Source organism: Sparus aurata, chromosome 13, assembly GCF_900880675.1.
Source record: "Sparus aurata chromosome 13, fSpaAur1.1, whole genome shotgun sequence".
Classification (NCBI taxonomy): Eukaryota; Metazoa; Chordata; class Actinopteri; order Spariformes; family Sparidae; genus Sparus; species Sparus aurata.
Window position 1 is genome coordinate 23791205 of NC_044199.1, and position 15644 is coordinate 23806848.

At 39.2% G+C, this 15644-nt stretch overlaps 1 protein-coding gene across 4 annotated transcripts in view; it reads left to right on the plus strand.

The window, feature by feature from the left end:
• The window catches only part of LOC115594434 (uncharacterized), a 16100-nt gene extending 1819 nt beyond the window's left edge, over positions 1-14281 (plus strand). For 2 of the 4 annotated variants that reach the window (XM_030438529.1, XM_030438530.1), the window contains 16 exons: positions 1-80; positions 225-378; positions 8811-8897; positions 8975-9357; positions 10101-10202; positions 10295-10528; positions 10616-10794; positions 10876-10966; positions 11182-11529; positions 11635-11752; positions 11993-12084; positions 12171-12288; positions 12411-12514; positions 12823-13023; positions 13574-13756; positions 13857-14281. The exon at positions 1-80 is cut by the window's left edge and continues 2 nt beyond it. In XM_030438529.1, the coding sequence (XP_030294389.1) occupies positions 10403-10528; positions 10616-10794; positions 10876-10966; positions 11182-11529; positions 11635-11752; positions 11993-12084; positions 12171-12288; positions 12411-12514; positions 12823-12882 (1236 nt within the window). In that variant the 5' untranslated portion in view covers positions 1-80; positions 225-378; positions 8811-8897; ... (1 more) ...; positions 10101-10202; positions 10295-10402 and the 3' untranslated portion in view covers positions 12883-13023; positions 13574-13756; positions 13857-14281. Of the gene's footprint in view, positions 81-224; positions 379-8810; positions 8898-8974; positions 9358-10100; positions 10203-10294; positions 10795-10875; positions 10967-11181; positions 11530-11634; positions 11753-11992; positions 12085-12170; positions 12289-12410; positions 12515-12822; positions 13024-13573; positions 13757-13856 lie in introns of all 4 variants that reach the window. The other 2 variants (XM_030438531.1, XM_030438532.1) reach the window with 2 other exon arrangements.
• The last annotated feature ends 1363 nt before the right edge of the window (positions 14282-15644 follow it).

Below are 15644 nucleotides of genomic sequence, written 5' to 3' on the forward strand. Positions count from 1 at the left end.
CTGAAATGGCTGCTCAGCAGGACACAGGGAAAGCAGAGGATGCTCTTTTCTTTGCAGACATGCTTCTGGCTCAAGTCAAAGTGAGTGTTTATTTGAAACAATAATCTTGCAGTATTGGGGATGATACTGATAGATGTGGGAATTAGAGATTTAAATTTGTCAACTGCTGGAGAGTTTGCTATATTCCATTGTTATCATTCATTGCTCACTGTCTGTCATGCAAGGCTAATGAACCCAAGATTCCACCATCCACCCACAAGAAGCCAACATCAGCCAAAGGCAAATTTCATGTCCAGTGGACCGAGAGAGATGTTGAAGGACGTCCACTGATAAAAAGAAGCAGAAGTGGAGAGACACGAAGACGTGCTTCAGCTACAGGTAATCCATGTCTTCCAAGATTATATCTGTAAAATACCAAATAATAGCCGGGCGTTTATTTGTTTCAATCACTGAACAGACCAGGCGTTTATTTGGGATAGGCGTTTAATTCCCTCCTCTCAAAAATCCAGGATGAAAATGTCCCAAACTTCTCCAGCTCCTCTGTGAATTCTCTGGCATCCTGCTGGGCAATAGTTGTCTTCTGTAGGCGAAGTTGTTGCGGTGGAGGAAACGATTCAGCCGAACAGCACTCACAGATAACTCCTCATCTCTGCTGTCACTCACGGTGGCGGACATTTGTTTCTCCATCGCACTGATCATTTTGCAGGACACTCTCTCGTGGCGTGCCCGTTTGCTGATAACTCATCCCCGCATGTTTATCTCAGGCTCCTCGCTAGCCTTCTCTCCACCAGACAGCCTGGCCCTGTTGCTGTCCTCCTGGACAGACGCTGAAGCTCCGTTTTATCTCTCACTCTCTTGGGGCTGACAGAGAAACATCTAGCGGCTGCTTCTCCAGAGTTTTCCTCTGCATATTTTACGACAATGTGAGAAATTTACATAGAATTCCTTTGGTTTATCAAATGTATTGTAAGGACAGGAAGGAGAGAGAGAGATTGTCACACTGCCTGAGGTGTCACATGAGCCACAGGAGGGGGCACATCCCCACATTGGAATGTATACAATCTTTAGATAAGATGACATTTACTGTCCCCTCTGTTAGATCAAAGGGTCACTGTCCTGGGAAGACAGGACACATCAAAATATCAAAGAGTCCTTTATCTGTAAAGAAGATGTTTTATGACTGTTTGTAAATGAAGGTAACCTCCTCTCTGTTCTGTACTTAAGGGGTAACAATTTAGAGTTTGTGAGAGAATGCTTTTGCCTTCTCTCCACGCTGCGTGTATTAAATGACATCTGATTCATACGCTGAGATCTGAAATTCTTCGGAGATTTAGCACTCTCTACTCAAAGGAGAATTTCCACGACATTTTGGCGACGAGGTTATGGGATGGACGCTTCGCTGACTGCCGCCTGCGCCTGAACTGAAGGAAACTGCCGGCAGGAAAAGTTCCACTCCGACAAACGGAGGATTGGATTCCACCTGAAATTCGGGCGCAGACGTGGACAGCGGACGCTCCACAAATAAGTGAGTACAGCATTTGAATCATTTGCTCAAATCTAAAAGCCTAGGTTTGACTTTCGTAATGTAAATCCTGTGTGGTAGAAAGCAAGTTATAACAGGTCCGCGTTATAGAGGCCTAAATTTCCATGTAAATCCTGAAAAAGAGGTATTGACTGTGTGAGTTTTAAAACGTCCGCGTCCAGAGGCGTCTTTCCATATAAAGCTGTGTGTTTATGGAAAGTTTTGAGGTAAAGGGCTCAATGAGGAGCGCCTTTTTATTTCCCATGTAATACCTGTGTGGTTTTGGGTAGAAAACGAGAAAAAAAAAAAAGAGAGAGAGGAGAAAAAACAAAAAACAAAACTGAAACGCAGCGCAAGGCTGTCAGCACTTAACGAGTACAACAGGCGAATTAATTGATTATTATATACCTACGGTGTGAAGAAAATTTCAAGGGATTGTAGATTTTCAGATGCTACTTACTGATGAGTAGATATTAAATAGTGGTCGACCGAAAACCTGATAACAGGTAAAATAAGAATATAATATAATATAATATAATAATATGATCTTATGTGAGCTACTGTAATAATGATATGATACAGTATACAATTATACGAGGCCCCACTATGATAAAATGGGCGTATGAGTGATATAAATATACGAAATAAGTATAAAGAATAAACTTTGTTGTGACATTCAGTGACTATAGCATACAGATTGTATGCTATAAAAGGGTGCGTTGCTTGGAACGAATGTGTCATACAAACCACCTGGCTGAATAATTGCTCAAAGTTAGTGTGTGATGTGATGAGATCCAACCATACACTGTATGGAAAGATCAGTGTGATTGTGAAGTTTTGTGTGAATGATAAGCCCATTGGAAGTTTAAGCAAATCTGTCCCAGTGAGTCACTAAAAATATGAGGAACAAAATGGGGAAATTAATAAATGTATCTGACCTTTTTACAGGCTCTGCTGAATTAAGAGCAGACAAATGGGGAAAATGTGGTTCAGGATTTCAACTTTGGCATTTTGTCACCTTTGAGGTTTTTCCACTTAAAAGGCAAATTAAGCACAGAATGTTTTGAGATGGTGTAGAGTATGTTGGAAAAAAAAAAAAAAAGGTAAAATGAAAGTAGGGAAGAAACAGATGGACTGATAAATTGTTTTTTCAAAATCAGTAGCACGATTGAAAGAAATGTGAGAAGAGGGTTTGAGTAAGAAAAGAAAGAGAGAAAAGAATGTAGGGCTAGAATTTATGAAATGGACCTCCTCCCTGCTGTCTCCACACCTACATCTCTTCAGCGACACCTTCTCCACATGTGGTCAAACACCCCAAGATGACTTTAAGAAAAAAGGGGAGAAACAAATACACCCTGACTTTTCAGCCGTCTTCCTATCTCCTAAACAGCAACAAATTAACCTGCTTCTCCAAGAAAGACTTTTCTCCAATAGCAGATTCTGCTGACTGCTGGGTGCGGAGTGAAGATCACAGAAGGATGATGTTTCCCTAACTCCATGCCGAGGCAAACAGGAAAGCAGACTGTCATTGAGATCCAGAAGTGTTTGTATACAGGCCATACCAACTGAATGAAATGAAGGAGGTTGCAGAGGAGGCACCTGACAAAGACTGGAGTTTTGGTCTGCCACAGAATCCTGGACAGAGATTACAGTCTAATAACAAAAAGCAAGAGGAGACGAAGACTGAATCCACATCCATCAATGAGAATGTAACAACACTGGAAGAAGACTGATGATACAAAGGGAAGCTGATGGGAGCCCTGAGTTTAATCGGCAAGAAAGGCGAGATCCAGAAGAATCCTGACCACATGAAGGTGTCTGCTCATTCACCAAGAGACAACCAGAGGAGACAGTGGAGGAAGGTTAGAGAATTTGAACAAGCACGTAGACATGAGCACAATTAGACACAAGTACTGATGACACCCCCCCCCCCCCCCCCCCCCCCCCCCACACACACACACACACACACACACACACACACACACACACAGAAACACTGATTTCACTGATAAAGACTAAAAAAATTGCTTCTAACACTATTAATAGCTTGAGGCTGTAAGCAAGTTAAATTTCTGGGGATAAAAGATGCAAAATTCCCTAAAGCTGTTGAAGTCAGTATTTTGTCATTCAGCCTACCATAAATTAAGGTGCCATTGTTGACTTCCTAAATCTTACCATGTACCTCCCCCATCTTGCCTGAAAGGAAAACAAATGGGGGGAGGAGATCATTAAAACACCTTTGGGTCATAAATGAAGCTGGTCAGCATCCAGCAGATGTTTTCTAACACTAATGTTAAACATTCTATCAGATTGGGTTTTTCAGTTATTGATTTAATAAATGCATATTCTAGCATTCCTGTTCATCCTGACTCACAGTTCTGGGTTGCTTTCACTATCAATGGTAAAATGTTATACTTGGATGGGGATGCCATAGGGTTTTCTTCTCCAATTTTCACTTTGGATTGCAGTAGAGCTGAAACTTATCATTAGCGGCCATTGTGTGTTAATACACTTGTTCAGTAGTTGACAATGTTTGTGCATATGTTTTCCTATGCAGGAGCATTGTCGAACTGAGACAGTGTTTCCATTTTAGTTTTCTGGCAGAAAACGATCCAAATTTTTAAAGGAAACGTTGCAAATTCTCTTTAAAATGAAATGCGTTATTTTACTCCGGAAGATCATGAATTGGGTACCGATTACATCCTCAATCTTGGATGTTTTAAAAAATAAAAATAAAAAAATAATAAAAAATCTACGAATTAAAATAAAATAAAATAATTGCCTTATTGAATTTAGCAGGCTATTGTTGTCCATGGATTTGATAAAATTGTGGAGATCTCCCAACCCCTATATAATCACATATGGGGGTAGACATTTGGCCATGACTGACTTTTTGACTTGGACTCCTGACGCAGAGAAAGCTTTTACTGACTTAAAACAAGCTTTTTCGAGTTCCCCTTGCCTATAGCTACCAGACACTCCCACAATTTAAGTTTTTGTTTTGTATGTAATGAGTTTATGACTGAAAATTCTAACTCAGTCACATGGTGACAAACGACCTGTGGGATACTATTCAAAAAGAATGTCCACAACAGAGTGAGATATGGGTTGCATACCACAAGGCTGTAGCAGCTGCTACTGAAGCAGTGCTGGCCACAATTGATATTTTTGCTATGTGCCATCTTTAATGTACATGTCCCACATGCTGTCAAGTTTTTCGTTTACAGGAAAATCTGCCCACCTTAACCCAGCTAAACTGCTACACTAGCAAAATGTGTTGCTGACAATGACTCACGTAACTTTATAAAAAAGTTCTGTCTTTTAACCCATAAATTTTGGTCCTGACAGCTCAAGATGGAGAATCATACCCCTGTCTGAGAGTGGTCGCCACGGTGTCAAAACCAACAGATGCTCTCTTTTGACACTTTCCCTCATTAACTTTAACTCTGTTTTCTTTGTAGATGATTCTGCTGTGAGAAATCCTACAGATGGATCCCCTTTTGTGTCATATGAAATATGTACTAACTATGATATAGTTTGAACGTACTCATATTCTAAATAACCTGTCTGCTCTGGCAGCTGTTTTTTCTTTTCCATTTTTAGGACTGGGAATAATATCACTGTACATACTGACTCTCAGTATGCATTTAATATGTCATGATTTCACACATTATAGGAAATCAAAATTTCTTACTTCTACAGGAACATCTAATGCTCCTAGAAGTCAAAATCATTAACCTTTTGTCTGCATTACTTCTACCTATGCAAATATAAAGCTCATACAAGTGCTAATGACCCAGTGTCACTGGGAAATGAAGCTGCTAAGACAGCTCATCAGAATCTAAATCAGAATACTGTATTTAAAAAATAAAATAAATAAATAAATAAATAAATAAATAAATAAAAGTTGTTGTTTTCAGATACTCCGTGTAAAGTAAAATATAAATACAGCATGAGTGGAAACAAGTGCTAAGATAATGGGTAAATAAAACAGTAAAATACACTATAAAATGAAATGAGATAAAATATACAATAAAATAGTATGGTAATAAAGTAGACAATCTGAGCATATATACAATATACAATGAAATGGTTAGCGTTTATAAATAAAAATGAGAATAAGTAATTAACATTTGTTTGTCTGTTCTATAAATAACCATATGAGTCCAATCATCAAGGTAAGGAGTGGTACAGTTTTAATGACCACAGGCAAGCATGACTTCCTGCTACTTTTTCACCTGTATACCCCACTCTACAAATGCTTTTATCTGTCTTTTAATAAAGTCTATCTGCTTCAAACAGGAGCTGATGATGTAGTAAAAATTCTATGGAAGTAGGAAAAAGTTTATTGAACTCCCATCTGAACTCTGGGTTGATGTAAATGGCCTCCCAGTACGGCCAAACGCCATACTTCCTTCATTGCAAAGTTTGACACATGGTCTTGACCATGTATCAAAAGGGAGGATGTAGAATATTGTAAATAGATTATGGCATACGCCTGGATTTTCTACTTTTTTGCTAAAAACTTTGTTTTTTAAAAATGGTGTGATTTGTGGAACTTAAAATGTCGATAGAGGCGAAGCCTCTGTCAGCCCATCCAAAACATTAAGATCTTTTTTGAGCATTAAATTATGGATTTTATTCAACTCACTCCATGTAGTAGGTATAAATATTATTACATTATTGTGAAAAAAAATTTTCAAAAGAGATTGAATGATTTCCGCGTAAATATGTAACAGTGATCTAAATCGCTAAATAATTGCTGAGGTAAATAATTGCCTGTAGATTTCTCCCCTAAATAAATAAATGAATAAATAAGTGAATAAGAAATAAGCAATTAATAATGAATCACATTTACAAATGATTAATAATAATAATAATAATAATGAGTAAGAAAATAAATAAATACAAGTAAATAATTTTTTATTCAAAAAACATCTCAAAAAACCTGCACATAATCTAAAAATCACATTGTGTTAGCTAGTGGAGGTGCAGTGGAACACGCTAACCAGACCTTAAAAACAAAATTGACTAAATTGATAGCAGAAACAGATATGTCACATAAGATGACTAGACCGTCTCCTTACGAGATAATCACTGGCTGTCCTTTGAAAATAATTAACACCCCGTTTCCTCAAAACAGGTTAACCCTCACCAAATTGGATGCTGATAGTTTTAAGATAGTGTTGTGCATTTAACCATGTTCTTTGAAGATAATTTTCCATAGGTGAAAGCAGTCCTTCTGGAGCCTACTATGGTGCAAACTCCACAATAACCAGCCTGGAGACTGGACAGTGATAAAAGAACCTGAGGAGGAAGCACTGGAGTCAACCACGGTGGACAGGACCACACCTGCCCACTGCTGTCCGGATAGCTGAGAGGGACACCTGCATACATGGATCGTAGTGCAAGCCTTTTCCGAGCCATGCCACTGAAGGAAGGACAACGACCTAACCTGCAGAGTGCTGAGAGAGGACGCCATTGGACGAGTATGACTGTGGTTCTCATCCTTGTTTTTGGTCACCACAATGGCCATTATCCTATCCTGTTTTTCAACGGAGAAAACATTTCAAACCACCAACTGATTCACCTGCAGTCATCAAACACACTAAAATCATCCATATTGATACTCAGACACCCCATCTCTTACAGAAGGGTAAAAATGGACTGGTTGCAAGAGCAGAAGAAGACACAGAAGAACCGATGCAGGATCAAACAATCCTGAAAGGACATAAAACTAAAACTTGACACAGAGCAAGTGATCAGGAGAAGAAGCAAACTGTTTTGAGAAAGAAAATGAGTGGAAGCCCTGGGTTTTTGATGCTGATGAACTCTTGGATGGAATGGGCTCCAGGAAACCCATATGATTCAAATGATGAGTTGATATAATTCTGTTCTTTAATACTAATGGTTTGAATGAATTTGTTTGTGTGTTTGTATTTTGTTTTTGTTTTTGTTATTCACAGTAGAAACTGATAGCTGTAAACATTTTGTAGCGTTTTAAAAACTTTTCTTTTCCTATTTTTGAAAACTTTCAATGTAATTTCTCAAAATGTTGTGTTGACACTTTTGTGTCAAAAGGGAGGAATGTGAGAAATTTACATAGAATTCCTTTGGTTTATCAAATGTATTGTAAGGACAGGAAGGAGAGAGAGAGATTGTCACACTGCCTGAGGTGTCACATGAGCCACAGGAGGGGGCACATCCCCACATTGGAATGTATACAATCTTTAGATAAGATGACATTTACTGTCCCCTCTGTTAGATCAAAGGGTCACTGTCCTGGGAAGACAGGACACATCAAAATATCAAAGAGTCCTTTATCTGTAAAGAAGATGTTTTATGACTGTTTGTAAATGAAGGTAACCTCCTCTCTGTTCTGTACTTAAGGGGTAACAATTTAGAGTTTGTGAGAGAATGCTTTTGCCTTCTCTCCACGCTGCGTGTATTAAATGACATCTGATTCATACGCTGAGATCTGAAATTCTTCGGAGATTTAGCACTCTCTACTCAAAGGAGAATTTCCACGACAACAGACTCGTACTATTTTTTTTTTTTGCCATGGCAATCATCAGTGTGATATTGACTGACAGAAAGCAGCACGATACGTGAAGAAGGCGAAGAAGAAAAATGTGCAGTGTCAGTGGACATGTCTTCTTCCTTGATTTAGAAAAAATAAATAAATTAGACTCTGCATTTATTTGGAACCAGTGGTTATTTATCAAAATATACACCTGCACCCGGCGTGTAAAGGGGACCCTGCAGTTAATTGAAACCCGGCTATTATTTGGTAATTTACGGTAACCATCTCAAGTATCTTACTTAACTAATTACAACTTTGCCATTTTATACAAAATTCATGTTCGTATGTTTTGTGTCCCTTTTGTGGCAGTAAATTAAATGCTGAAACACTTGAAGATTGTGTCTTTCGATCTTCAAGTCCCCCCCCTCCAAAAAAAAAGCACACTGGAAACATTTTTTTGAGAGTCATGGAATTGTCACAGTATAGATTGTACAGTGTGGTTGACGTGAAACACAGGAAGGTAGCGCAGGAATGTCACCACAGACACAAGCTTTGCAATGTCAACATTAATGCAAATTGAAAGGAGTTTAATAAGTGTGTCATAGACTCAAAAACCATTGTATGAACTTGTTTGATATTAGATTGAATGTAGCAAACATACATTTATGTGTAAAATGTCTGTATTAATGCCTTAAGTCGCTCTACACTGTATATATACGTGCAACAGATAAAAAATCTTTTTCTGTTTCCTCCCTATCTTTTCAGTGGTTGCCAGTGACCGCTCTACTCCTTTTGAGTCAGCTGAGGAGGTTCTCCCAGTGACCCAATCTAACAGCTCTCAACACCTATTTGGTATTTACCTTACTGTAATTAAGTAATTTAGCAAAAAGCATGAAAACGATGTTCATTTCATTTAACCTGTCTTTCAGACTGTGAGATGCAGAAACTGCAGGACATTCTGACCTCAGCAGATGTTCCAGGTAGAAATGAGCAGCCTTCTACGTCCACATCGTGGTGCTTGCGCCAATCTGCAGCCCAAGATGAGTTGCAAAAGGAGGCCGCCATCACCTCAACTGTTTGCTGTCCTGCAACAGTGTTCCAGAGAGGAACTGCAGCCACTGCACATCTCCTGCCATTATTCGGTGCAGAGACTGCATGCCGGAGGAGTGGCTCTGTATGGATTGTGACATACATATACACACCAAACTCACACTTCATAACAGGGAGTCCTGCATTGAGGGAGTTTACAAGCCCATTGAGCCAACGCTGTGCTGTGCAAAAGAAGATGGCAGATATACACTGGTCAAGCAAGGTAGTTGTTGAAATTTTTTCGTTAAGTGGTTAAAGTTATGTCTATATTTTTTTATTTTTTTTGCCCCGTGTAAATGTGGTGGTTGGAAGGTCCGTTTGGCGGAAAATGGTAGCCACACTTCCATCAGTCTTTCCCAAGGTCAGGGTTCGTACGGGTGCTTGAAATCCTTGAAAGTGCTTGAATTTCAATGTTGTGTTTTCAAGGTCTGAAAAGTGCTTGGATTTTAGTTTAAGTGCTTGAAAGTGCTTGACATTATAACTGTGTCTTTTACAAAATTGGGATCAGACTGGATAATTAATTTCTGAAGTTTTTGCTATTATAGAATATAATTTTAGATGTTTACAGCATAATACAATGTACATAATTGTGATAAAAAGTGAAGAAAAAAATCACAAGTATATATATTCCTTTAGATACGTATTATACCCCAGCAGTAAGGTGCTGGAAAATCTTAAAAATGACCCTTAAAAGTGCTTGAAAAGTGCTTGAATTTGACCTTGAAAAATGTGTACGAACCCTGCAAGGTAGTTGTGGCTACAGATGTAGCTTACCACCACAATGTGAATGTGCATGAATGAATAATCGTTTCTTTTAAGCACTTTGGGTGTAGTGAAAAGCGGTATATAAAATGTAACCCATCAATGTTATTATTATTATTATTATTAAATTATTATCTAAATTATTATCTTAATTTCACAAATTTTTTAAAGATTTATGACTAATTATTGAACCTATCTTTTCAGTACGTCTATTGCCTACAGTGAGACCTGTCCAATTATGCACATGTGACCCTACAAACATCACAGAATCAGCTGGCAGAGCAGTAATTTTGGTTTGCATAAATGGTATGAAATATGACTTTATATATATATATTTTTTGTACAGCTGCGTGTCACAAAAAAACATATTTAATTTACCATACTTTTTTTGTTTCTAGGTCGATATGACTTTCATTTGCCAAACCTGCTGTGCAAAGTATGTCTGGCACAGTGGACACCAGACAAAAGCGACCTCATAAGCAGTGGGTATTGGCCAGCATCTGTGAATGCTGAGACCTTGTTTTCGGTGGCTGTCTTTCAATTCATTTGAAGAAATGAAAACTGTTGCACCCAGTCTGTCAAGACAAGACTTTTTGCAGATGTTGGAGAGAAGGACTCGTCACTTTGGAAGGGTAAGATCAGTGTGGATCAAAGTAGGGATAGAAGAATTTAGCTATTTTAGCTTTTGAATTTTACATTTTAATATTCAATTTATCCAGTCTGGGAAGATACATGGAGACACTTTCCAAAGGAGCTTTCTGGAATACACATTTTGCCATTACGAGTGTAAGAGAATGGCCAGTGTAGAGCACTTCACCTGCATGGCATGTACCCCCAACATGCTTGCTCTTTGTGCAGATGGCAACAGGAAGCAGTACCGTTTTCGACAGTCAAGAGGGTTAGTTGTTAACATTTTGTAAAACCAATTGAACAAATAATGTCTGACACTAAACTTCATTATTTTTCTTATTCTATTTAGGTCAGATGAGCCATATTTTGATGGCACCTTCATTGCAAAGTACGCTGATGTCCATAATTTTGTTGAGGAGACAAGGAGTAAAATGAAAAGTGTGAGGAAAATATTTATTGTTTGCACCATTACTTTGTTTGGGCCAAAAATAAAAATGTATGATTTTTCCACTGTTAAATAACTACTTTATCCCTCAGACCAGGTGGTGTCAGCTGATACAATGCAGACTAATATCTTAGTTTCCAACCAGCGATTTAAGCATTATGAAATAACTTGTTAGTTTTCACTTCTAACCAGAATTACTTTGTCATGCAGACTGCAGGCAGAGGAATCTGTGGAGCCAGTCAGTGGTCTGCTGCACGTGAGACCGCGAGAAGAGCAAGCAAACTCGATGAAGAGGGCCTTGAGGTGGTTGTCTGCAGACACGGAGTGCTACTGAAGGCCCTCAACATGTATAGGGGGGAAATATTTGCCTATCCAGTTTTCCTGCAGAAGGAGCTTCAGGCAGCCACAAAAGGGCAGTTCTACTGCACAGATATTGCGTGCAAGTATTGGCCCTACCTGGAGAAGTTGGCGGTCTCAGTGTTGGAACTCAGACCTCTCCTGCAGATGAGGCCATTCCTTTCGGTCATGCACGCCAAGGCCCATTCAACCAGGTGTGAGGTACTACATGTTATGTATCTTACCATTTGAAATTTTATTTTTATTACTTAAATGATATATAATACAGTATATATAATAATAATACATTTCCCAATGATTTGTTAGATAATCTGGAGTGGGAAAAATCAGGAGGGTGCTGGCACAACTGCAGGGGAGGAGGTCGAAATGGTCAATAGCTACCTCTCTCGTTGTGCCCTCACAACCAAGTACATGACAAAATCTGGTAAGTTTTGCTTATATGTATTATATTTAAAACCCAGTCTTTCATTTCTTCTGTCATACTTTGTATAGGATTGAATAAGAGAACGTTCTCAATATTCTCCTTATATGGCAATAGATATAACTGCACTTCATTTGTCTTTAATTAAAGCTCAATTGCCAATGCGTTGATAAACTGAAATACCATGACCATTAATGAGACTTTCCTTCAGCACAAAATTTATGTTATTAATTTGTTATAAAGCCAGGAATGACATGCTAACTGTCCATGCCATTGCATGGAACAGACGGAAGCAGGATAGCCTTCATCTTGCATTGTCAAGCAGATATGTCAAGGTATTGCCCAGATCACATGATCTCAATTTTTTTAAGATGACAATACAATGACAAGGCTAAAATCTTATTTTGTTTTTGTACTATAGACCTTCCAAAAGGCTGAGGCTGAGTCACAGAGACTGGAGGATTTGAGCAGGGAACTTGGCTGTCCTGACAACATGGTGCATCAGTGGGTACATGATGTCAGACAATGGGCTACTGATGGTACAGTATTTTATGGAAGTACTGTAGTGATTCTGGGCTCTAAATAAATTTAAGCTTGAAACTCTTTAAATGTATAGCCTAGAAGATGTCTGAATTGTTTATTTATATTGTTGTTTTTTAAGATTCTGCAGATACCAGATGTGAAGACCAACATAGCCTTCAGAGATCCATTGAACAGATGTTTCTTGGTGTTCATCAAAAAAAGCCAGCCTTTATAATCATACTGGTATGTTTATAACTTTCGTAATATTTTTGTTAGATATTTTACATTATATTGTGTGTTGTTATATTGCTTGCAGATGTCTTATCTGAATTATTTTGGTATCAATCTGAAAGGCCTTATTTTTAAGATGTCTCCCTTTAAATCTTACAGATTTTAGGCCAATCATGCCTTTCAAGTCATTCAATTTTCTAACATTTATATTTATTTATTTTTTATTCAGTTATAAGTCTTCAACAGTATTGCATTTACCTTTTGGATATCTGCATACACACACTTTTGCATAATGTTTTCTGTGTTTTGCAACTGTATAGACAGCAACAAAATTCGTCACCTGCGACGAAGGAAACTGGGGGAAGAGAAGAAAAAACTAAAGCAAACAATCAAGCTCTACAATGAGCATCTGCCAGAAGCGGAGCGCATCGTTGAGGAGATGGTGGAGAGCAAACTGTCTGTAGTAGGAGGAGACAGTGGGGCGGACAGTCTAATATGGCCGTGGGAAGTGAACAGCAGTGGTATGGAACAATTTGTGAAACAATCTCTCGATTAGACTATTGTGTGTGTCTGTGTGCATTATTAAGCAAACTGATGTCAAACAGTATATGCTACAAAATATATCTGATTCCAGAGTGTTTGTTTTGGCATTTTTGTGCAGTTTTTACATTTCAATTATTTTAATATCACATTCTGTCTCGCTGTGGGGGTAATTTCCATATTGTGCACAACTGCTAAATGAGTTCAGTGGAAACACTGGATTTTATATTACACACAATATGATTGACTTATGAATGTTTAAGAGATGAGAATAGTAAGAAATTATAGATAGAATAGTAAGAAACAACCCATACACTGAGGATTCGCTCTCTTATTCTTTATTACAGAATAACATTTTGACCTCTAGGTTTTCAGCAGGCTTACACCATTTGTGCGATTAAAAAAAAATATTGCACCCTGCACATTGTTATGGGTTGTGCATGCGCTGCTTTTGGCTACTGCAGGTATGATAGCCGTTTACAATGTACAGGTCAAATATGTGTTGAAGGAATGTTATTTGTGTAACAACAGAATCCAGCAATATCCTCTCCAAAAAGAAGATTTTTGACGCATACATGTCGAAAGTGCGGCTTCAAGAGGAAAAGGTCATTCTGATGAGGGAGATGAGACAGCACTGTCTCATCTCCCTCATCAGAAGGCTGGCTGTGAACATCCAGAGAATGATGTCAGACATGTCTTCTGGCAGAGACAGTGGTAAGAAGCTCACTCCTGGAACAATCCTGTTGATTTTGGTGACTCCATGACCTAACTCAATTGAAATATTGGCATGCCTTTCTTTCACTTTTCCCTCCAGACAGCTTAAGTGAAGAGGGGCATCATGGGCTACTGTGTCTTCTCCAGAAAAGGCTTGCTGATGTGGAGGACAAGTTCCAAGTCGCAAGAAGAAGTTACAGCCAGGCTTTAGGACCAAATGCTGCTTCTCTGCTGGAGGATTTGCAGGAGGAGATACCGGAGGAGCATAAAGAAGATTATGAAAGTTCAGATGACAGTGATTTTGAAGCTGTGTAAATTTGTCAGGGTGCTAGGCTGCCGTCCCACTTCCTTGTTGTCTTGTGTGTGTGGGTGTGTGTGTGTGTACCTGCGCATCCGCATCCCATAGTTGAGTCTTGAGTACAGTATTGCATTTCCTGTTGTTATTACCGTTATTACCGTGACAACAAATGAGGAGGTGTTTTGTTTTTCTCTGTCTTGAAGATAAAATATGTATGTGATTGTCCAGTTGTTTGTCATTTCTTTGTCCATAGTGCAGTCCATATTTCCTTCGTGCAGTCAGGGGGTGGTAATGGTGCTTGGCGCAGTGACAATTTTGTGCCAAAAGGCTGTGCGCTGGGAGCTCGCCAACTCCAAACGTTTCTACTTTCTGCACAAGGCGGAGCGCTGAGTGGTAATTTGGCTGATCAGCGCGCGCCAGCGCAAAACCTCAAAGGCAGGTTTTCAGAGTGTCAGGCGCATTTCAGTGGAATATATAATCGCAACAACCACTATTCAATGCAACTATCTGAATCAGCATATACATTTATATCGCTATCGATTGTCCGTCACATCTGATGAGAGATCAAAGGTGTCTTACATGCGTAATGGAAACTCAATCCAAAGGTGTAACTGTGATGCAAACTAACGAAAAGCTAAATTTATATATATATATATATATATATATATATATATATATATATCGTCACCCTCAGCCAACCACAAACACTTTAAGCATCAGATAGCAAATAGTATATATTCAGCATCTCTCATCTCAGAAAATTCAAAAGAAAAGAGAAAAAGAGAGACGCTCGCCGACAAGGGCCGCCGACAGAGCTCGGCGATGCGTCCTATACGCACAGCTGCTTCTGATTTTATCCCCGTTGCGCATGGTATTGCTATACAGTGGCAGTGGCGCCACCAGCCGGAATCCTGTACGCACGGTGCGTACTTTTTTTGAAGGTGAAAAAAAATAATAAAGCAATTTGTATTCTGTGTAATTTCTCTCTCCCTCTGCGTAGCGGGAGAGCGGGGACTTGGGGTCACTTTTTCATAGCCTATGTCCCTCTCTGCACAGCGATGCATTTATTTATAAGAACAACATAGGCTAGTGAGCACCATACATATGTCTTCTACAAATCCCGACCACGTTTGCAAAGTTTGGATGAAAACAAATGCTGCAGGTCTGCAGTGCACTGTCCAGGGTTCTGAACCGGGGCCGGATTGGAAGGTTCGGCGGGCTAGATATTAAAATTACGCAAATCAGCGGGTGACACCAAACAACGTCTGCCCAAGCAAGTCAGAGCTTTTTTTTTCTCTCACACAGTGACCTGGAGAGACGCAGCCACATCTGAGAGGACAATCGCGCGTGTGTGTGCGCAATTGCGCATAGCGTATGTTGCCCCTTCTCCACTACACAATACAGCTCGGCTCTACTCGACTCAGTTTAAGTACTTTTCCATCACAACTGAGTTCTTCATAGTTCCTCCTCAGCGGGTGCGACGTCGTCATATCATGGCGGCTACAGTCGCGTCATATCATTCTCTTTTTTCTTTCCTCTGGTCAGCTCCAAACTCACTCGTCTGCACCGCGATTACGGGCAACAGCGTGG